The following is a 23864-nucleotide window of genomic DNA, read 5'->3' as shown; positions in this document are numbered from 1 at the left end:
TGTTTTATTTGAAAAAAACACTTTGGAAGATATATAAATTTTATTTTAATGTGACATATTTTACCATATAGTAACAAAATTACTTTTAAAAACTGATTTTTCTATGAAAGAGAAACAGAAATATGAACTTGCATAAGGGCACCATTTTTATAAATGAAAACTGTTGAGAATTAATGTCTAATTTAGCTTATCTGCGTATTTAAAGCATGATAGTAAAATGAATCATCATCCACTTTCATTGTGTGGATATCAGAAGCTTGGGAACATCTGAGGACGAAATAAAACAACATGAGGTTTGAATGACATTACAGTGAGTAAATGAGCTCAAACTTCTATGCAAAAAAAATGAACAGAGCAAAGAGTTGGAGAATCATAGTCCGTCACGCTTTGAGTTATTCATGAGTTCTTGAGAATGGATGAGAGAGATATTTGTGGCTGAATAGATGAACTTGGCCTTCCATACAATGATGAGAGTGAATAATACATGACATCTGCAGGAACAGCTTCTGCGGGTCTGATTCAGTGCACGAAACCACTCGAATCGTTTCTGAATATTTGATCTACTTTCACATATGCTGATTCTCAGACTGAAATACTCTTGCTTTTGTTTTGGCTTTCTAGAAGATGCATTGAGATGCAACAATAGACAGAATTGAGATGAAACACATTGTCATGCTCTTATTAATGCTTACTATGGGGGACTACTGAATGCTTGATTCTGATTGGCTGATGAGTATTCTAACAATGTGTCCTAACAACAAGCAAAGGAACAAGATTCGTAAAGTAGAAGGGAGACATTTGCAATCTGAAGTTAATGATCATTACTTGTATTATTACAAAAATACAATTATTGTGCAACAATAATTAGGCCTACTGTTTCTACATTACTATGAGTTTTCGGTAGGGTTAGGGATTAATAAAATACAATTTAATGGGTAATTTAATAAATAATATGAATAATTTTCTGGGTGACACGGTGGCTCGGTGGTTAGCACTGTCGACTCACAGCAAGAAGGATGCTGGTTTGAGTCCCGGCTGGGTCAGTTGGCATTTCTGTATGGAGTTTGCATGTTCTCCTCGTTTTGGCATGTGTTTCCTCTGGGTGCTCCGGTTTCCCCCACAGTCAAAACACATGCGCTGTAGGTGAACTGGATAAACTAAATTGGCCGTATAGTGTATGAGTGTGGTTGGCGATTCATTCCGCTGTGGCGACCCCTGATGAATAAAGGGACTAAGCTGAAGGAAAATGAATGAATGAATAATACTCTGTATTATTACTGTTTTTACAAAACTGTAAGGGTTGGGTTTAGGGTTTAGGGTTGAGGTAGGGGTGGGTTTAAATAAAATGCAATGAATGGGTCATTTAATAAATAATATAAATAGTTCTTGGTAATTTCTAGTTGCAGCTGCATTCCTCCTAGCAACAACCCATGTGTCTGTCAGTATGACAGCAACATTCAAATACCAGTCACTTTTAAACTAATTATTCATTCATTCATTTTCTTTTTGGCTTAGTCCCTTTATTAATCAGGGGTCGCCCCAGCAGAATGAACCGCCAACTTGTCCAGCATATGTTTTAAAAAGCAGATGCCCTTCCAGCTGCAACCCATCACTGGGAAACATCGATACTCCCTCATTCCTACACATACGCAACGAACTATTTAGCTTACCCAATGTACCTATACCACATGTTTTTGAACTTTTTTTATTTAAATTAAATATTTTTATTTATTCATTTATTGTTTTATACTTATTATTTATTTATTTAATTTATTGTAATTTTTTTATTTTTTATTATTATTTTATTTATTTATTTTTTTATTTTTTTTAGTTAGTTAATTTTTTTATGTATTTTAATTTTTAACTTTTTTATCTTTTATTTATTTATTATTTATTTATATTTGAAAGATAATAATTATTTAAATATTATTTATTTATTTTATGTTTATTCATTTATTTTTATTTATTTGTTTATTTTTTTATTTAATTTTAATTATTTAAGTTTTATTTGTTAAATTTAATTTAAAAAATTATTTATTATTATTTTTAATATTTATTCTATTTACTTATTAATATTTATATTTTTTTATTTTTTAGTTTATTTTTATTAATTTGTTTTTATTTATTTATTTATTATTTTTTAAATTATTTATTCTTTGGACTGTGGGGGAAACCGGAACACCCGGAGGAAACCTACGCGAACAAGGGGAGAACATGCAAACTCGACACAGAAATGCCAATTGACCAAGCCGAGACACGAACCAGTGACCTTCTTACTGTGAGGCGACAGCGCTACCCACTGCACCACCGCACAGCCTCACTGACATATTAAAATATTTAATATTTATAGTTTATAATATTTTGAATACAACTTTAATGTTTGTAATTTTGCTCCAAAGACATATAAATATATAGTTGAATTGGGTAAGCTAAATTGGCCGTAGTGTATGTGTATGAATGAGAGTGTATGGGTGTTTCCCAGTAATGGGCTGCAGCTGGAAGGTCATCCACTGTGTAAAACAAATGTTGGATAAGTTGGCGGTTCATTCCACCGTGACAACCCCTGATTGATGAATAAAGGGACTGAAAAGAAAATGAATGAGTGAATGAATGAATAATTTTAGCACCTTAAACAGAATGAACATGTGAAATGTTGCCTTGTTTAGACTGTCTTTTTTTACTTGATGCTTATTTTCAGAAATAAAAAAAGATTTTAGCTTTAGTTAATATTAATCCTGACCCAAACTCTAAAAAAACTCCTGCACACGCTTGGTTTGCAGTCACCTTTTACCCACTTTTTTGGATTTGTTCATAAATCTGGTCTGAGAGTCAGTCGATCCACTGCTCTGATTGTAGCGCTTTCTAATCTCTCTTTCCTCTCACGGCTCCAGGCTTCTTTGTTAAGGTGTACGCCAAGATTATGAAACGTTCATCTACCAAATAATCTCCCATAATCTGCACTGGAATTTTCTGATGCAGTTAAACTGACTGCTCGCTTTTCTTGTTCAGAGTCAAGAGGCTTCGCTGACCGTCTCACAGGAGAAGAGCCAAAAGAAGAGGAGGAAGTGACATCACAACTAGGTATGTGACGGTATCAGATTGTCTTGCTGCGACAATTGCTGAAGCTTTTAAACAAAAATAACTCATTTCTGTGTATTGCTTCATTGTATTTAAGTGTTCAATGTAAACAAAACATCCTGTTAACTTATTTTAACATGCTACGAATTGGAACAATACTGGAGTCTGGTATACTGAAGGTATACTGAAGTCTGAAATTTTATATCTTTATCTTTTATCTTTTATTATATATATGTATATATATATCTGTATATATATATCTGTATATATATATCTGTATAGATATATAGATATATATATATAGATATTATATATATATATATATAGATATATATATATATATACAGATATATATATATATATATATATATATATATATATACAGATATATATATATATATATATATATATATATATATATATATATATATATATATATATATATATATATATATATATATATATATAGATATATATAGATAGATATAGATATATATAGATATTATATATAGAGAGAGAGAGATATAGAGATATTATATATATATAGATATATAGAGATATTATATATATATATAGAAGTCTCTGGTTTGAGTGCCAGCAGGACTCGAATTTCACCAAACCTCTAATCACAACTCTTTCTTCCTCTTTCCTCTGTCAGGATGAGGCTGACGCAGGATTTGAGTCCAGCCGTGGTGCTTGTTTTCAGGCTGGTGGTTTGGCTGTATTCCCTCATCTCCTACCTGCCGTACCTGTTGCTGAGATCACCTGAGTCTCAGTCGCTGTCGGAGTGCTCGCGGAGGCTTAAGGCACGTTCAGTGAGCGGAGACCCTGCAGGACCTTACCGGGATGTGGCGGCGCTGAGGGGGCTGGAGATGTGTCTGCACCCCGGGATCAACACACTGGATCAGGTGTTCGAGTCCTCCGTCTCCCACTTTCCTAACAGTGACTGTCTGGGCACCAGAGAGTTGCTGAGCGAAGAGGACGAGACTCAGGAGGATGGAAAAGTCTTCAAGAAGGTGTGTACGAGCTTTATGTCCACAGTTCTGACACTCTTCAGCTCTGCAGAAGCCTCTCACATGGGTTTAAAGCTCCACAGATTACAATATAGTGTTATCACAATACTTAATTTCGGTACCAATTCGGTATTCGATAAAATTCAAGTGCTTCTCAACAGAAATGACTGTGATTAGTCGTGAAGATCATCAGTTCACCACACTTCACCACTGTTCACCAAATGCGAACACAAATACAGGGACACTGGAGCATTTTAAAGCCATGAAGAATAGCTGGACTGTCTATGAGCTGACATAAGCACGAACTCCCGATGAATCGACTGATCTTCACGGCTTTAAAACGCTCCAGTGTCCCTGTATCCACGTTTGCACTCGGTAAACAGTGATGAAATGCGGTGAACTGATGATCTTCACAGCCTTAAAACGCTCCAGTGTCCCTGTATCCACGTTTGCACTCGGTAAACAGTGATGAAATGCGGTGAACTGATGATCTTCACAGCCTATCACAGTCATTTCTGTTGAGCAGCGCCTAAATGTTAGCAAAAAAATGGATGTTTTTAAAATTTCAATACCGATTGGTACCGAAATTCTAGTAATGTGACAACACTAGATCAATATACAGTACATGGCCGGGCAGCTACAACCAAACCTTTGGTCAGTCATGCCACTGCTAAATGTCGGTTTCAATGGTGCCGGCAGATAAAATATTGGCCTGTGGCCAATATGAAACATGTATTGTTCTCTAATCCACCTTTACTGTCTTCCCCACATCCGGGAGAGTTACGGTGAGGAGAAGCCCCAAAAAGCGTATTACCCAAACTGTTGCATGCCCAAAGAGAAGCATTAGGGTGGATCAGTGATGATTTGGGCTGCAATATCATGGCATTCCTTAGGCCCAATACTTGTGTGCAGATATAAGAATTGGAACGCAACAAGACTTCATGTGGTGCTGTTTTGAATATACTAAAATAACGACACAACTTGGAATGTTCAATCAGAATCACTGCCAAGGACTATCGGACCAATCTAGAAGCCCATGTGCACCCAAATGGTTTAAGCAATGTATCTTGAAGGCGGTGGCGTGTATCAGGATGTATTTAAGATAAAAACAGAATATATACAAATGAAAAAGTCAGATTGGTTATAAACAAAACTACAATATAGGGCTAAGTAGCTCTAAAAACGCACTGCCACAGCCATATCACTTTGCAGCCCAAGACTGATTACTCACTGAAGCTAAACAGGGCTGAGCCTGGTTCGTACCTGGATGGGAGACCACTTGGGAAAACTAGGTTGCTGTTGGAAGTTGGGTTAGTGAGGCCAGCAGGGGGCGCTCAACCTGCGGTCTGTGTGAGTCCTAATGCCCCAGTATAGTGAAGGGAACACTATACTGAGCCAATGCCAATGCCGGTATGCCAATGAGCATCATCTTTCGGATGAGACGTTAAACTGAGGTCCTGACTCTCTGTGGTCATTAAAAATCCCATGGAACTGTCGGCGCAATAGCCTAGTGGTTAGCGCGTCGACATATGGTGCAGTAGCACATCAGGGCATCGCGAGTTCGAATCCCGGCTCGACAACATTTCCCTACCCTACCCCCCTCTCTCTCTCTCCAACTTCGCTTCCTGTCTAAATACTGTCCTATCTGATAAAGGCAAAATGGCCAAAAATAAATCTTAAAAAAAAAAAAAAAAAATCCCATGGAACTTCTCGTAAAGAAGTAGTGCCACCCTCTTCATGATTGTAAAGTGCTTTAGGTGTATGACCATACACAATAAATACGCTATACTGTATAAATACACATTACATTACATAATTGAAGATTAGTAAATTTGAACAGTACATGGGCTAAGTTTAGTTCTAATAAGTGGGATCATACTGGAGTTTATGTGAGTCTACTGTACATTATACATCAAACTCCGCTTTCACAAGTTCAGAGTAAATCTTGTTTTCCTCATCATGACCCTGTAAATCAGTCGTGCAGCATGTGAGTGAATGATCTCTTAGGTCTGACGTTAATCCTCTTGTCCAGCTCATGTAGTAATAATATTCTCCTGTGTTTCTGCTGTTACTCAACTAAAGCCTTCAAACATGAGCTGCTGTTGTGTAAAATGAGAAGCGCTTGATTTTACACTACAAACAACATGCTGCGTGTTTGATTCTGCTTGTTCTATTGATTTCGTGCTTTCATTGTTTAAAAGAGTGCTTTTAATTCTTACACTATCCTGGTTATTCTTTGTTTAAGTATTACAAAGTACACTCATCGTCCTTTCGCCAAGATACTGGAAATATTCCTCAGAGATATTGGTCCGTATTGACATGATAGCATCACACCTGTTGCTGCAGATTTGTCAGCTGCACATCCATGATGCGAATCTCCCGTTCCACCACATCCCAAAGGTGCTCTATTGGATTGAGTTCTGGTGACTGTGGAGGCCATTTGAGTACAGTGAACTCATTGTCATGTTCAAGAAACAAGTCTAAAATGACTCACGCTTTGACATGGCGCATTATCCTGCTGGAAGTAGCCATCAGAAGATGAGTACACTGTGGTCACAAAGGCTGTGGCGTTGACACGAGGCTCAATTGGTTCTTATGGGCCTAAAGTGTGCCAAGAAAATATCCCACACACCATTACACCACCACCACCAGCCTGAACTGTTGATACAAGGCAGGATGGATCCATGCTTTCATGCTGTTGACGTCAAATTCTGACCCTACCATCCGAATGTCGCAGCAGAAATCGCAGCAGAGTGGTTGTTTGAGTTACAGTTGTCTTTCTATCAGCTGGAACCAGTCTGGCCATTCTCCTCTGGCATGAACAAGGCATTTGCGCCTAAAGAACTGCCGCTCACTGGATATTTTATCTTTTTCGGGCCATTCTCTGTAAACCCTAGAGATGGTTGTGAGTGAAAATCGCAGTAGATTAGCAGTCTCAGACCAGCCTGTCTGGCACCAACAACCATTTCACGTTCAAAGTCCCTTAAATCACCTTTCTTCCTCATTCTGATGCTCAGTTTGAACTGCAGCAGATAGTTTTGACCATGTCTACATTACTTAATGCATTGAGTTGCTGCCATGTGATTGGCTGATTAGACATTTGCGTTAACAAACAGTTGGACATAATAAAGTTGTCAATGAGTGTAACATCTGAAACACAAATCTGATAATCAGCACTTCAGTTGCATTTGCATTTCCTTTATTGGGAGCATTTTGTATCGGTGTCTTCTGAATTTTTCGACTGCTTTTTTTTGTTTTGTTTGTATCATGAAGATTATTTGTAAATGACTTGACATTTTTTGCTTGTTAAAATAATCACGGAGAAACTGGCTCAGTGGTTAGCGCTGTCGCCTCAGAGCAAGAAAATCGCTGGTTCGAGTCCCGGCATGGGTCAGTTGGCATTTCTGTGTGGAGTTTGCATGTTCTCCCCGTGTTGGTGTGGGTTTCCTCTGGGTGCTCCAGTTTCCCCCACAGTCCAAACACATGTGCTATAGGTGAAGTGAATGAACTAAATTGGCCGTAGTGTATGTGTGTGAATGAGTGTGTATGGATGTTTCCCAATACTGGGTTGCAGCTGGAAGGGCATCTGCTGTGTAAAACAGATGCTGGAAATGTTGACTGTTCATTCTGCTTTAGCAACCCCTGATTAATAAAGGGACTAAGCCAAAGGAAAATGAATGAATGAATGAATGAATGAATAAAAGGGTCTCAATATAGGGTTTATGAGTACATAGATGTCTATAAACACTGATTTAATTATTGCAGTTAAACAATAATTAAATTAAATTAAATAAATTAAATTTAAATTAACAATATTGAAACATTTTTGTAATTTAATATTTTTATTTACTCTAAAATTATATAAGTAAACTGAAAAATAAATAAATAAATGTAAACTTCATATATACATCTAAAAATGAATCAGTTAGTTGAATAGATAGATCCGCTGCATAAAACAAATGCTGGATAAGTTGGTGGTTCATTCCACTGTGGTGAGCCCAGATTAATAAAGGGACTATACCGAAAAGAAAATGAATGAATGATATTAAATGGTTACTAAAATTTCTGTTAATGTAAATACTGTCATGTACACTACAGGTCAAATATTTGGGGTCATATAAATTTTTTAATGTTTTAAAATAAGCTTCTCCTGCTCACCAAGACTGCATTTATTTAATCAAAACTACAGTACAAATTGTAAAAATGTGAAATGTTATGACACTATAAAATAACTGTTCAAAAGAGTTTATAATTTAATTTAATCATTTATTCCAGTGATTGATTTTTTTTAATTTTTTAATTTTTTTATTTTTTATTGATGATTTTTCAGCTTCATTACTCCAGGCTTCAGAGTGACATGATCCTTCAGAAATCACTCTAATAATAATAATAATAATAATAATTATTATTATTATTATTATTATTATTATTATTATTATTATTATTATTATTATTATTATTATTTATTTTTTTTTTATTTTTTTTATGATTATTATTATTATTATTATTAATGGTAATAGTAATAAAAGCAATAATGACTAGAGTAATAATTTTATTTGAAACTACAATAAGAAAGCAGTTATTTAAAATTGTAATAAATATTAAACAATTTAATAATTTGTTTTACTTTTAATAAATGCTGCCTTGATGAACAGAATCATTTTCTTAAATAAAAAAAACTGACTGCAAGCTTTAGACTGGTAGTGTATGTTAAGTTATTGTTTTTGCATTGTTTTTAAATGTACATCACAATAATGAAGCTTATAAAGTTTGATCAAAAATCATACTGTCATACAAAAAAGATGTTTAAACCTTTACACTGAACTTATACATGTCAGAGAGAGTTTAAGGTGTAATTTATGCTGTGGCTTTAAAAATAAGTGAACTTTTGGGCAGGGAAATTAGATTAAAGATAGCTTTAAAATGTAGAATATGATCTATATAATAATAATATTTAATACATATAATTCTCAATACATATGATTCTCAATTAATCATGACCAATAGGTGGAGCTGTTGAACTATACAACAAAGTAAAATCAAGTCCAATTGCAGAGAAAACGTTGATGAAAAGACTAAACAGATGCAGGTCTTACCATTGCCTAAAAATAAACATGTTGGAACCCTTTGTGTTTGTCTCTATAGGTGATTCTGGGAGAGTATCGCTGGATGACATATGAGCAGGTTTTTAAAGAAGTGAATGCTTTTGGAAGCGGTTTGGCTGCTCTGGGACAGAAACCAATGAAGAACATCGCCATCTTCTGTGAGACAAGAGCCGAGTGGATCATAGCAGCGCAGGCCTGCTTCATGTACAACTTCCCATGTGAGTCACACACTCATGCACACTTTATAAAACACCCTAGGCTCCTACTTGGCTTTCTTAAAGGGATAGTTCCATTAAAAAATGAAAATTCACTTATGCTCAAGTGGATCTAAACTTCTTTATTCTGTTAAAGACCTTTATATTCTGACAAAAGCTGAAAGACCTGTAACTTATGTGTACAATTAAGGGGGTCAACTTTTTCGGTAATGTTAGTTTATGTAATACATGCTTCAAATTTATGTATTTATTTAAATTACATCTGATTTACTAATAAAATTTATTTAGGTTAGTGTTTTGTGGGATATTTAGTGTATTCTGGCCTGATTAGCCATTTTCGGCTTACGTTAGGTCAAACTCTATAAACTATGCATATAATTTGACTTTACTTTAAGGCTTTATGTAGAAACAAACACCTATTTTTTGAGAAATCAGTCTTTTGAACTCTTACGGTGCTCTAAATCTGCTGGTTTTAGACTGTGTTTCTCACATAGACTGAGTGGCGTGATTATGCATTCACAATGTTATGAACCGTTATGGGGGTGGTCAAATGAATATCTATTATTTTAATTAGTAACTTTATTATTCAAAATATAGATCAGAGTGAACTTTTTCTCAGATTCAAAGGGTCCCCCCCCCCAATACATCTTGTTTTGACGTCCTTTAGGGGGGATCAAACCTTAATTAGGGGTCAATCCCCCCCAAACCCTCAGGTAATTCACACCTTGCCTGTAACCATTGAATTCCATAGTAGAAAAATAAATACTATGGAAGTCAATGGTTACAGGTTTCCAGCATTCTTCAAAATATCTTCTTTATTGTTTTAAAGAAGGAAGAAACTCATAAAGTTTTGAAACAAGTGAAGGGTGAGTAAATTATGGTGCAATTTTTATTTTTGGGTGAACTGTCCCTTTAAATTGCTGTGTGGTTTCTTGACAGAATAATTTAATGGATTGCAAACAAATTACTACATTTGTTAAAGGAACAGTGCATCCAAAATATGCATTTATTCACATTCATATCATTCCAAAACTTTCTTTGATGGAAGATATTTTGAGAAATGTTGTTAACCAAGCAACTTTAACATCCATTATATGGACAAAAATGTAATGTACAGGGTTCATACTGGTGCTTGAAATCCTTGACAATGCTTGAATTTTAATCTAGCCTTTTCAATAAATGTAATTGTTTTACTTTCATAATATTTTATCTTACTAAACAGGTCATAATTAGGGGTGTAAAAGATCACAAATCTCACGGTTTAAATCACATAATGTTTTTTTTTTTAAATCACGGATTGGACCATTTTTCAGATCAGACAAAAAGGGGAGGAGACTAATGTCATTTGCTTTCTATTAATTACAAAAACAGTACTGCAAGACACTTTTGGTTTTAACAAACAGAACTTAGAAGCTGTAATTTAATAAAAAATATAATGAAAAAATAATCCGCTGAATAAAAATATATTGTAAAATTTTCAGTACGGTGAAAAATTCTACTACTGTTGCTGATCACACGAAATGTAGAAATCTAACATTAGAATTTGCACCACCCATATTTATTTTTAGTCTCATCTTCAATAAACGATTTAGTTATTCACTCATAAAACTTCATTTCATTGCAAGATTTGTCAGTTTTGAAGAATTATTCAGTGGCAAAATATTTTTTATCAAAACTATAAACTGTTACCCCAGTACTTCTGTGTTATTTGACTGTTTGTAACTTCATAACTAACTCAAAAGACTAAAGACTGAATCTCTTTCTTGATTTTATTTGTTTTTCAAACTTTGAATGCAGCGATTCAAAGGATTAATAAACATATGCAAATCACTGTCATTTAGAATTTATGTTGCGTGAGTGTTAAGATCCCGATCTTTTAATGATTAATTGTGCAGCTTACACTGAATGCATTAATGCAGGCTAAACAAGTAGTGAGAGAAAACACCTTTAATGAAACTCTCAACATCCCGAATAATCCACCACAACTTCTTTCATCATCATTATATTTTACAGGAAAACCTAAATGCTTTCATATATGTGGTTTGAATGATGACAAAAGCAATCTCTCTGCGATCATTACAATTTAAGGATTAATCTACAAGTAAAAAAAAGGATTAATACGCGGGCCACGTGTGTTACGAACCGTGGGTTGTGATCTGTACGAATCCCCCTAGTAATTATATTTAACAATTTAAATAAAATAGTCCTAAAATAACATAAGACGGAAAATCTAGCTCAAAATGCATGGGTAACAGAACTTGGGTAACTTCATAAATGAACAATACATAAAACAAACTTTTTTTTTTTAATTTAATAAGAAAAGATGAGCATAAACTGTGATGGAAACATTTTTACCAAAAAAATTCCAGTATGTGTATTAAAAAAGTCATGTGATTTTGTTATAAGAGATCATGCGACGATATAAATGTGTGTGAACGGACGAACCAGCAAGCTTAGCACATTGTAAAACATCTGAAATGTTGTTTTGGTCATTCTAAAATGTCTTAACCATTTCAGTATTAGTGTTATTATATTATTAATGACATTATTAATGAAATATAAAAGGAAGTGACGATTTTGTTCGCTTTGACTCGTTAGATGGAAACGCTGCTTGATTCACACATCTTTTATGCGATATTCCAGTTTTGCGCATAAAGTTAATTCGCATTTTAGGATGGAAACATAGCTAATATGATGCACCTAGAAAGTGCTTAAAATGTGCTTAATTTTAACTTTGGAACTCTGAATGGAAATCAATAGGAACTAAAAATATTTGGTTACTGATGATCCTCAAAATACCAGAATCTGAATATTCAGAATTGTCATTTTTGGATGGACTGTCCCTTAAAAACCTCTTAGAACATCACTGCGACCACATGTTATGGTTCTAGCAACTACTACAAAACCCTGGCATTGTTACACTTTTTTTTTCTATGGAAATATGCAAATTGTAGTATTTTGGTTGTGATATCAGATTTGCAGACCTGAAAGTACAGATTGTGGCACTGTTGTTATGGAACGCTTTGGAAAATCCCTCACTGCTCACACTTATGCAAAAACCCAGCCAGATTTGTTCCGTATTTATGTGTTTATGACACACATGAGGCTAATACAGAGGATTGTGTATGTGTGTGTGTTCGGTATGGAGGTCAGATTGTACTCATTGCACTGCTGTTATATAAACGCGTCATCCTCTTCCCCACCTCCTCTTCCTTTTCTCTCTCATTGCTTTTCTTCGTCTTTATTTCCCCCTCATCCTCTTTTAAGTGTCTGTCAGCGACGTGATTTTTCACAGCTTTGGGGTCTCCATAAACACACACATATGCACACATTTGCTTGGGTGAATCCCATTGAACCTATTAAGAATATGCCTCTTTCATTCCAACACCGAAAAAAAACCATTGGTGCATTTCAGTCAGCTCCCAAAGTCGTGGATCAGTAGGTTGTGTACACAAATTTATACTTCACCAAATGTGACATGAGAACATCAAAACTGTAATTTATAAACAACAGCAGAACTAATGTTAAAGTTTTTAAAAGTACATTATAGCTAAATAGTTTGATTGTTTGATATACACCATATTGTACCAGCAATATTTCAACCATTAAATAATTATAAATGTTTGCTAGATTGTTCTAGCTATGTTCGTTCATGTTAAAGGGGACCTATTTTCCCCTTTTTACGAGATTTAAAATAAGTCTCTGATGTCTCTAAAGTGTGTGTGTGTGAGGTTTCAAGTCAAAATACCTCACAAATAGTGTTTTATAACTCTGAAACTGACCCCTTTGAGGATTTGATCCTAATTGTGCCATTTTTGTGACTGTTGCTTTAAATTCAAATGAGATTGTGCTCTTTTTCAATAGAGGGCGGAGCTATGAATGCCTGTGTGTCAGCATAGTGGCAGATTCAGAAACAAGACTAACGTCTTATGCTAATGAGAGAGAGATGGTCACTAGTGGGTGGGACTTTTCATCTTTGATGACACGTGCAAAGGGAGAATGTCAGTCAAGTGTTTCTGCAGACTGTTTTTATCAAGTGTGATTATAAAAAATAAAACTAATAAATTTTTTTTAAATTAGAAGCTGGCTAAATTCACAGACTATTGCCACATAATTGTGTTTAAACCCTTCATAAATAGATTTTTTCATAATAGGTCTCCTTTAAATATAAATAATAGATTTTTTAAAAGAAAAAAGTCTCATTTGTTGTTATATTTGATGATTTAGTTCTGTTAAGAACTTCTTAAAAGGGCACATGATGGGCATCGATGCTTAACTAAGAGCTGGTCTTGTAATGTGGTGGGGCGCTGACAACAGAGGTGCAGATCCAAATGCAGGATTTATTATGAGAATGGGCAGGCAAGCAATAGTCAACAGGGTCAAACAGGTACATGCAGGCAAATCCAGAGTCGTGGTCCTAAATGGGTGAATGATCAAAAGGCAGGCTGCAGACAGGAATGAACAAAACAACAAAGTAAGAATCTAACACTGCAAGGCAAGGAAAACGCGTCATAATGTTCACAAACAGTATAACAAGACTCAGCACTGATGTGTGTGTGTGTGCGTGTGTGTGTGTGTGTGTGTGTGTGTGTGTGTGTGTGTGTGTGCGCGCTGTATAAATAGTCCTTGTAATCAGTTCATGATTAGCTTCCAGTCGTGAGTATGTCTAATCTACCGAATTAGGGACAGGTGCTTGTGAGCGGTGCATGACTGGACTTTGTAGTCCTTATACCAGTGAATTTTGTAGTCCTTTCGTGATCTGCATGTTTACTAGCGATCTGGCAGGATTAGATTGTTGGTGATTGTGAGAGGTCTGAAGTCAGTGTCACAATAAATTTGTTGTTATTTAAAGAGCCCTTTAGTGTTAAGTGGGTCTAAAACATACATACACATTGCTTATTACACACCCAGGGATGTGCAGCAGCACAAAAATATCTTTAAATATGAAAAAGTAAAGGATTAAAATGTAATAGATTATTATTGTCTACATGCATTTAAAAACTACTACCTCTTCCAATAGTCAATGATTCATTTTAATTATTGTCGTGTTTTGTTTCAAAATATTCTGAATGTTTCTCAAAATCAAATATGTTTTGTTCAATGGGGGAAAAGTTGTTGTTTTTATCCAGATATTTCAAAAGAATATATTTTAGAGCTATAATCACAATACCGTGAAACCATGATATTTTTATCCAATGATATCATACCATCAGAATCTTATACAGGCCCATGCCTAGTATCACAACAACTTGCTGTTAAATAGAATAGGAGATGAGACTCTGATTGGTTTAATGCACGTTATGCATCCATAACTCATTAACCCTTTGACTGCCCCTCTACCAATTGGTTGACCATGTTTTTACTGTTTTAAATAATGACCCTTAATGTCATTTAAAGAATGGCTGTTTTAAATAATGGTGGTTTACACACACAGAATTGTTGGTTTACAAAAAAAATCAAACAAATTTAATCATGTTGCACTACTACACTTGTTTTTGATTTTATTGTAAAAAATCTAACAAAAATAAAACAAAACAAAACAAGAAAGCATGTTAAATGAGAATCTGAAATATTTTATGGCATGCTTAAAAATAAAGATGATTTAGTATTCAAAAATCTTTTATTTTAATTGTTTTTAAATAAATTGGTCTTACACTTCATATTTTCCGATTTTTAATAGTATATGTATTAAGTCCGCTACTTTTACCATAAACCGACATATCAACCATTTGGGAGAGGCTGATATTTTAGAAATTAGGGGATGTTTTAAAAAACAGTGCATTGAGTGTGTTAATTAGCGACATAGGGAGATAAGAAATGCAAACATTTTCTTTCTTGGTGGGGTAGTTAAAGGGTTAAGAGAATAAACACAACCCTGTTAGACCATGCACCAGGCATGCTGACCTAGGGCTGGGCGATATTGCAAAAATATCACAATATCATGTTTCATATCATTCGATATTGATAATTATTGAATATTTTTTAACAATCTATTTAGGAATATTAGGATTTTTTTAATTCAACCACTTTAATTTAATTTACCAACATTACTTAGACAAATAGTTTTAACAGTCAAAAACAAAACTATTTAAACAAAATATCTGATCTCTTTATAATAAAATAAACAGAAGTGTTAAAGAGACTCGTAAACTTACAAAGTGTGTGCAATGGTAAAGGTAGATCGACATCTGTAAGGTGATACATTTTAAATACTTAAATAATAATGATACAGTAAACCTCAAACTCTGTAAACAAAACAAATTATAATCATCAAATCTGAGCTTTCAAGTAAAGAAACCAGCCATTATTATTCAAATACACACTGCAACATCAAGTGGAATGACTACATTACCCACTATGCTAAAATCTTTCAGATGGGGAGCTAAGAAAAGAAACCAAAAAGCCACTTAAAATAGAGCTCATCATGTCAAATCACCTCAAACTGGCTTCTTAAACATGAATACAAAAGCTTGCATGTCATCCAGTCACCAAATCTTAATCCAGTAGATGACTTTTGGGATGTGCGGGGAGATTCACATCATGGATCTACAGTACAGAGCAAATCTGCAGCAACTGTCAATATGAAGAAAATCTCTAAGGAATGCTTCCAGAACTTTGCTGACACACACACACACACGCACACACACACACACACACACACACACAGTCTTCTCTGCGTCAGCGCTCTGGTGTTTGTCAACATCAGATGATCACGTACTTCTTGTTGTCCAGCTTCAGTGTGTGTTAGAGTGGCTGTGTGTTTACATTTTGCGTGTTGCAACATGTTTTTGAACAGTTTTGACAGATAATTATGTGTGTGCGTGTGCCTTTACACATGCACACTGAAGCGTATTAGCATGTGTGTGTGCGTGTGTTGATGTTTCTGTGGTGATTGCCTCTGTGTTTGTGTCTCACGGCTGTGAGTGTCACGCCCTCAGTCAATGACGTAGACTGATGACGTTACACAACTTGACCCCCTGTGTGTGTTTTTGTGAGCGTTTCTGTTTCTGTATGAGCGATTCATTTTAAGCATGTTGATTGGTTGTTTCATGCATGTTTGTCATATGCAAAAATATATGTAGTGTATAGAATATTTATATGCATGTGCACATGGTTCGCTTTGTTTACAGTGTGTTTGTGTGTGTGTTTGAGTGTTCTTAGTTGTGCTTGTTTGCCCTCATCCTGAACTTTTCACAGCCGTGCTGCTACTGATAACTGACAGGATTACACAACTGGAGAAACATAGGAGGAAAAAAGACACTCTTTTTAAATGCAAGTGTGTGTGTCTGTGTATAAAATTAATATATAAAAATAAATACTGCTAAATTTGTATAAACATTTAAAATTAATCAAAAATGTAAAGCAACAAAACAGTTCTGAATATTAAAAAATTAGGGCTTTACAATATTTCATAAAATTATTGTTACTGCGATAATGGTATATGCAAGGTGAAGCCAGAGCTGAAAAGGAACTTTAATGATGGGTGTCAAGACGAGAGAGAGGAAAATGACAACAGCCAATCAGAGTCGGAATATCTGCACCGGTTTTCAATCATTCAAAGTGTATTAAAGACTAAGGGCCTTATCTTACACTCGGTGCATTAAGACACAAGACGTGTTTGGCGCGATTTGTTGCTATTTTCAGACCAGCGTATCCCTAATTTTCTAAAATACATTTATCGTGCGTCTTAGACTGTATTTAAAAAGATCAGGGGAATTTGATTACTTAGTTTGCTATCTTTAAGCTTAATTGAAATGTATATTTCAGTAGACATTGAATTGAGAAATGCTCCATCGACACGAGCAGATGTAAACACTCAGAGGTCACTGCCACAGAGTTCATTTCTTTAATTCATGGAAGTTACTGTATGTACGTAAGTCAGTGAGTCATGTTGATGGATAACTGGGAAAACGATGCCTGTGAATACTAGTAAGAGGAAAATCCAAGTTTTACAAATCTGGGAAAACTATCCTTCCCTCTTCATTGATCTGATGCTTTTGCAATGTTTTTTGACTAACAAATTCAGCATCTGGAGCCTCATGTACGAAGACTTGCGTAGAAATCATACTAAAACATTGCGTACGGACATAGCTGTAAGTGTGCATACGCAGTAAAAAATTCAGATGTATGAAACAGTGCGTACACTGAATCCCACGCATATTCTCTTTGTACATTCGAATTAACGTGAAACTGAGCGCACGTGCATAAGCGCAAAACCCCTCCCTGCCTTCTCCCCCTAATAAATATGGTAATGAGTCTGCTTTGGCGAAACCAAATGAAAAAGTAATGGCGAAAGCAAGCAAAAAGACAAACTTTGAACAGATTGTGAATTGGAGGTGCTATCGGAGGTAGACCAGAGAAAAAAACGGTGTTATTTGCATAACATAAGTTTGTCGTTGGAATGAGCTAGTTGAATGATTTCCGTCAGTTTGATCGACAGAGACAGCAAAGCTAAAGAGAGCGGTCATCAGCAGTGAGAGTGGTGTAGTTCGTAAAGCGCATGGCATCATGTTTTGACACTATCATTCATGAACCCGGTTCGAATCCAGCGTCTGATGAACTCCTTCTTCTTTCCCCATTACATATCAGATTTTGCCTACTCTTCATCACGAAGAAGACAAGTAGGAATCATTAATAAGTGTGTGTATAATGTTAAGCGCATTTGAGCATCACATATTATTTGCACATTTATTGAATGGAAATGTTTCCGATTCATGTAGCCTATGCAAATTCATCTTCAGATGGTGCCTTTATAGCAATGTGCGTGCAGTGGATCGCTCCGATTACATTGGGAAAACTGGCGATCGCTGCAAATTGCGCTTTAATGTTTGGCTGGTCAACTGCATGGTATAAAAACCTTACATAACTGCTAGACATGCAGATGATCCCGTCCCATACGGCTGCCATTGCGCGGCCTAAAGATACTTTGTAGTGCGCAATTTAACATAATTGCCTTTAGGAGTCGCCAATGGAAATAAAACAAACACACACAAGAAATGCACGTACGCCAGACATGAAGTTGGCGTGGATCAACCAAGCGGCAACCTCCCGCTCTCCCTCGGGAGGCCAATACGGAAGTAACTGAAACTGCAATTCATCAAAATTCCGCTAGTCCTGGCTCCATAATAGAGCAAAGTGCAATTGAGCCCACTGTTAGAATGGCCAACTTTACAGCAGAAAAAAAAGGTGTTTACAGCCTGGTACAAAGAACGATTTTGGTTCATATAGCTATTATTACCCTCCATGACAACTGTGAGGGGGGTGAATTTTTTTATAACTCATCCATTTCCTTTATATTAGGTTATATTAAGTTTGCATAATTAAGGGCGTGGCCACTTGAGTGACAGCTAGGTCTCGCTGGTCGCCGTCACCTCACCTCAGCTGAATCCGGCAGATTAGCCACTGATCTCGGCATATTCATCGTATTTTTGTTTTGTTTTATGTGGCTTTACACAGTCAGCTGCCTTTTGGACTTATTTCTTACAATTATCAGATGATATGGGATGCTGTGTGCACTTAATTGTGCTCACAAACCATTCATGTGGCCTCGTTTCCCATGTGAGTAAAGTTATATACTTGTATACCATCTCTATAAATGTATTTGTTTTATTTAAGATCATTTATCATTAATATTTTTCTTTAGACCCGTAAAGCACTCCAGAATGTGTCAGATTGATTAGCTGTAGGCTCTAGAACAGTCATCTGAAGCGTTATCATACAGTGTTATGCCTGGAGTTCATCAATAGTCTTGCATTTACTAACACACACACACATCTGAAGTGTTTGGAAGTAATTCGCGTTTTCCTCCTGTTGAAAAACATCATAAGAGCAATGTTTAGTGGCTCGATGTATTACTACAGTGTTTTTAAAAGTCTAAACACTTTATTGATATAGTGTACAGCCAAGCACATGTGGTCAAAACACAAACGAGTCGCAGGTAATAGAGTATCAAGCGTTTCTCCCAAAGTAAAGTCTGTCTGCCAGGTCTAAGCAAAGTGCCAGCAGGTGTCTGTAGCTCCGCCCACTCTCCGCCTCTTTGCCCTTGTTTGGTATCCCGCCGTGGGTGCGATGACGCGCGAACAAAATGGCGACGGTTGGCCGCCCCTACTTGTGGCTTCTTTTGCAGTGTTCAGAAACCTATGGGTGACGTCACGGATACTACGTCCATATATTTTACAGTCTATGGGACCAATGCACATTCTCACGTTCATTTCATCGTTAGTAAATCCAAACGTGAGCGTGAAACCTGGCGTACGCAAAATTGATACATGAGGCCCCTGGTCTTTTTATATTATGAACAATTATAAAAAATAAATTCAAGATTTTTTATTTGTTAGAGCCATAATTTGATTTAATATAATTTATTAAACATGCTCAAATTCTTGTACAGTTTACACTTGTTGATTTTAGTTGTTTACATTTGTTCATTTCACCCCTACTTCTTGGTTTATAATGGTTTGCTCCTTCCTTATTGGACTGTTTCAAGTTATATTACAAAATAGGAAAGTGAAAAAATGGAGTGAGCAGCACAGTTTTTTGACAAGTTTATTGTTATGATGCTTGAGAATTCAGTAAACATCTTTAATCTGAAAGAAACCTGAGTCAATTTATTGCCCGACTGATTCTTAAAAAATTCTGATAGTACATAATTCTTGTAATATCATCTTCATCATAATATTTGAATATTGCAAATGATTTAAAATGCTCTTTTGTTCAAAGGTCAGTAAAATATTTGGTAAAATGTAAATGTTTAAGTAACAGTAAACCTCATTTATTTAATCATAAATACAGTAGTATTGTGTAACATTATTATGGTGGCTTGAAAAGCCAGCATATTGTTATCTATCAAAACTTCTTCTTCTTCTTCTTCTTCTTCTTCTTCTTCTTCTTCTTCTTCTGAGACTAATTTCTAAGTGTATCTCCTCCTAGGCCTTTCAAGCTACATACTTCAAACTTTCGTCAAACCTTCAAACTGGTCTGACTCGGGTTGCTATATCTTTTCTAACTGATCCGACTTTGGGTTTTCCGAAAAACGACCCAGAAAAATCCCAAAAGTCCCATTGACTTAACATTGGGCCAAACTTTGTGAGCTCATAACTCTGCATCAGACTGTCATACAGACTTCTTACTGGACTCATTTAACTCAGTCTAGCCAGCAGCCAATAACTGATGACTTCTTAACTTACTAGCCACTCCCTAGCAACCACTTACAGCACCCTAGCAACTGTCCCATAGACTTCCATTGTAAAAGACTGTCATTGACTTAACATTGGATCAACCTTTGTGAGCTCATAACTCTGCATCAGACTGTCCTACAGACTAGAGTCTGGCCTCATTCAACTCAGTCTAGCCAGCAGCCAATCACTGATTACCTTTAAACTTACTAGCCACTCCCTAGCAACCAATTTCAGCACCCTAGCAACTGTCCCAGAGACTGTGACTAGCTATTCTAACACATGCTAACAGTTTAAACTTCCTACTGACATGCTAATCTTGCTAGAAAGGTGCTAGCAACACGATAGTGACATGCTAGTCATGCTAGTAACATGCTAATTCATGCTAACAACATGCTAATTCATGCTAGAAACAAGCTGATTCATGCTAGAATCATGCTAGTAACATACTAATATCAAGCTAGTTACCTGCTAATATCATGCTAGTTACATGCTAGTTCATGCTAGAATCATGCTAGTAACCTGCTTATTCATGCTAGTAACATGCTGGTAACATGCAAATTCATACTAGAATCATGCTAACAACATGCTAATTCATGCTAGAAACATGCTAGTAACATGCTAATTCATGCTAGTAACATGCTAATTCATGCTAGAATCATGCTAATTCATGCTAGAAACATGCTAATTCATGCTAGAATCATGCTAACAACATGCTAATTCATGCAAGAAACATGCTAGTAGCATGCTAATTCATGCTAGAAATGCGCTAATAACATGCTAATTCATGCTAGAATCATGCTAACAACATGCTAATTCATGCTAGTAACATGCTAATTCATGCTAGTAACATGCTAATTCATGCTGGAATCATGCTAATTCATGCTAGAAACATGCAAGTAACATGCTAAATCATGCTAGATCATGCTAGTAACATGCTAATTCATGCTAGAATCATGCTAGTAACATGCTAATTCATGCTAGAATCATGCTAGTAACATGCTAATTCATGCTAGAATCATGCTAGTAACATGCTAATTCATGCTAGAATCATGCTAATTCATGCTAGGATCATGCTAATTACATGCTAATTCGTGCTAGAATCATGCTAGTAACATGCTAATTCATGCTAGTATTATGCTAGAAACATGCTAGTTCATGCTAGAATCATGCTAACAACATGCTAATTCATGCTAGAAACATGCTAATCCATGCTAGTTACAAGCTAATTCATGATAGACGCATGATAATTCATGGTAGAATCATGCTAGTTACATGCTAATTCATGTTAGAGTCATGCTAGTTACTTGCTAATTCATGCTAGAATCATGCTAGTAACATGCTAATTCATGCTAGTAACATGCTAATTAATGCTAGAATCATGCTAATTTATGTTAGCAACTGCCTAGCAACCACTCAGAATACTTTAACAACCGCCTAGCAACAACCCAGAAACATACTAACATATATGTACTTATCTATGCCGACTGTTTCAAACTTCATAAAAACTGCTTCAGTTATTTACACTTTAAAACGACTTCAAACTTTTAGACTCGGCTTTTCAAGCCACCATAAAGTTTGTCTTCAAACTTTAATATCTAGTTGCAATTGTAAAACGACTGTTTTCTATCTGAATATATTTAACAATGTGATTTATTTCTGATGCAAACCTGAAGTTTGAGCAATTATTGTGTTTGCTATGTTTGTGTTTTCCAGTGGTAACACTTTACTCTACTCTGGGTGGTCCTGCTATTGCTCATGGACTCAATGAAGCTGAAGTTTCTCACATCATCACCAGTAAAGATCTTCTGGAAACCAAACTCAAGGTGATCAAACACTGGCAAAACAAGTCAAACTAGATTATACAAAGAGTTTTGTGTAAAAAACAAACTGGTCTTAATCAAATTAAACAAAATATGTCGAATAACAAAGCATCTAACATGTAATGTAACACATTTAGCATGTTTTTTGCAAGTTTTGTACAATAGTTTGCATGTTTTTTTTAAATGCTTGAAATATTTTAAATCCTTTTTTTAGCATCTTTTAGCATCCAACAAAATGTTAGTATGTTTAAAACATGCATCATTGTTTTCATAATCACTTGGAATAAATAAACATGCTAACAACTTTTTAAAACATTTTATGTGTATATATAGCATACTTTATAAGCACATATTTTGTGGATGTTAGCATTTTAACATGTTTCTAGTATCTGTGTGTATACATTCAGTGTATATATAACATGTTGTAAGCATGTACTGTATTATTATGTTGCCTGCATGCTAGTAACATGTTTTGTCGGTGTTCATATTTTCAAATGTTTATTGCATTTGGAAGCTATTAGCATTTAAGCATGTTTTGGCATGTTTGTAGCCTTTTAACAAGTTGCTACTGTCTTTTAGCCAGTTCTACTATTTTTTTTTAACCAATTGATTGCATGTTTATAAGTTGCTAAAATATTAGCATGTTTTAGCACATTGCTAACATATTTTTACATTCCCTGCAGTTTTAGAATGATTTCAGTACGTTAGCATTTCAACATGTCATTTTAATGTCTTTAACATTTCACTAACAAGTTGCTAGCATATTTTGGCCAGTTTTTAGCATGATTTAACAAATTGCTTGCATGTTTGTAGGTTGGTAACATCTTTTAACACGCTATTAGCGTGTTTTAGCACATTGCTAGCATATTTTAACATGATGCATGTTATATATTGTTGCAGTTTTATAATGCATTCAATACATTAGCATTTCAAAATGTCGTTTTTGTGTCTTAAACATTTTACTAACTAGTTGCTAGCATGTTGTTTCAAAGTTTATACCATGTTTTAGTAACATAACTTACCCAGGATTCATCCAAATCTCCTTCTGGTTATTGCATTTTGTGACAAAATGCATCACATTATGGCTATTATATGGATGGATTGTCTGTCTTTTGACCCATAGAGCATTTTCATCGAGGTGCTTGCAAGTTTATTACATTTGGAAGCTATTAGTTTTTATACATGTTTTGGCATGTTTGTTGCATTTTAGAAAGTTGCTAGTATCTTTCAGCAAGCTTTGTTTTAAAAAAAAATAGCATGTTTTTGTTGATGAAATATTTTAACACACTATTAGCATGTTCTAGCACATTGCTAGCATGTTTTTACATCTTGCCTACAGTTTTATAATGCTTTTAACATGTTGTTTTATGTCTTTAAACAACATGCTAGCAACTTCTTAGTAATATGTTAAAGACATAAAACAACATGTTAAAAGCATTATAAAACTGTAGGCAAG

General features: G+C 35.3%; 1 protein-coding gene across 2 annotated transcripts in view; it reads left to right on the top strand.

The window, feature by feature from the left end:
* acsl3a (acyl-CoA synthetase long chain family member 3a) overlaps window positions 1–23864 on the top strand; it is a 91603-nt gene that overhangs the window by 11761 nt on the left and 55978 nt on the right. For both annotated transcript variants that reach the window (XM_056473844.1, XM_056473842.1), the window contains exons 2-5: window positions 3010–3081; window positions 3737–4094; window positions 9237–9414; window positions 22302–22411. In XM_056473844.1, the coding sequence (XP_056329819.1) occupies window positions 3738–4094; window positions 9237–9414; window positions 22302–22411 (645 nt within the window). In that variant the 5' untranslated portion in view covers window positions 3010–3081; window position 3737. The remainder of the gene's footprint in view (window positions 1–3009; window positions 3082–3736; window positions 4095–9236; window positions 9415–22301; window positions 22412–23864) is intronic.

This window comes from Danio aesculapii, chromosome 15 (genome assembly GCF_903798145.1).
Source record: "Danio aesculapii chromosome 15, fDanAes4.1, whole genome shotgun sequence".
Lineage (NCBI taxonomy): Eukaryota > Metazoa > Chordata > Actinopteri > Cypriniformes > Danionidae > Danio > Danio aesculapii.
The sequence above is the reverse complement of the archived record's forward strand: the minus strand, read 5'-3'. Positions and strand labels throughout refer to the sequence as shown.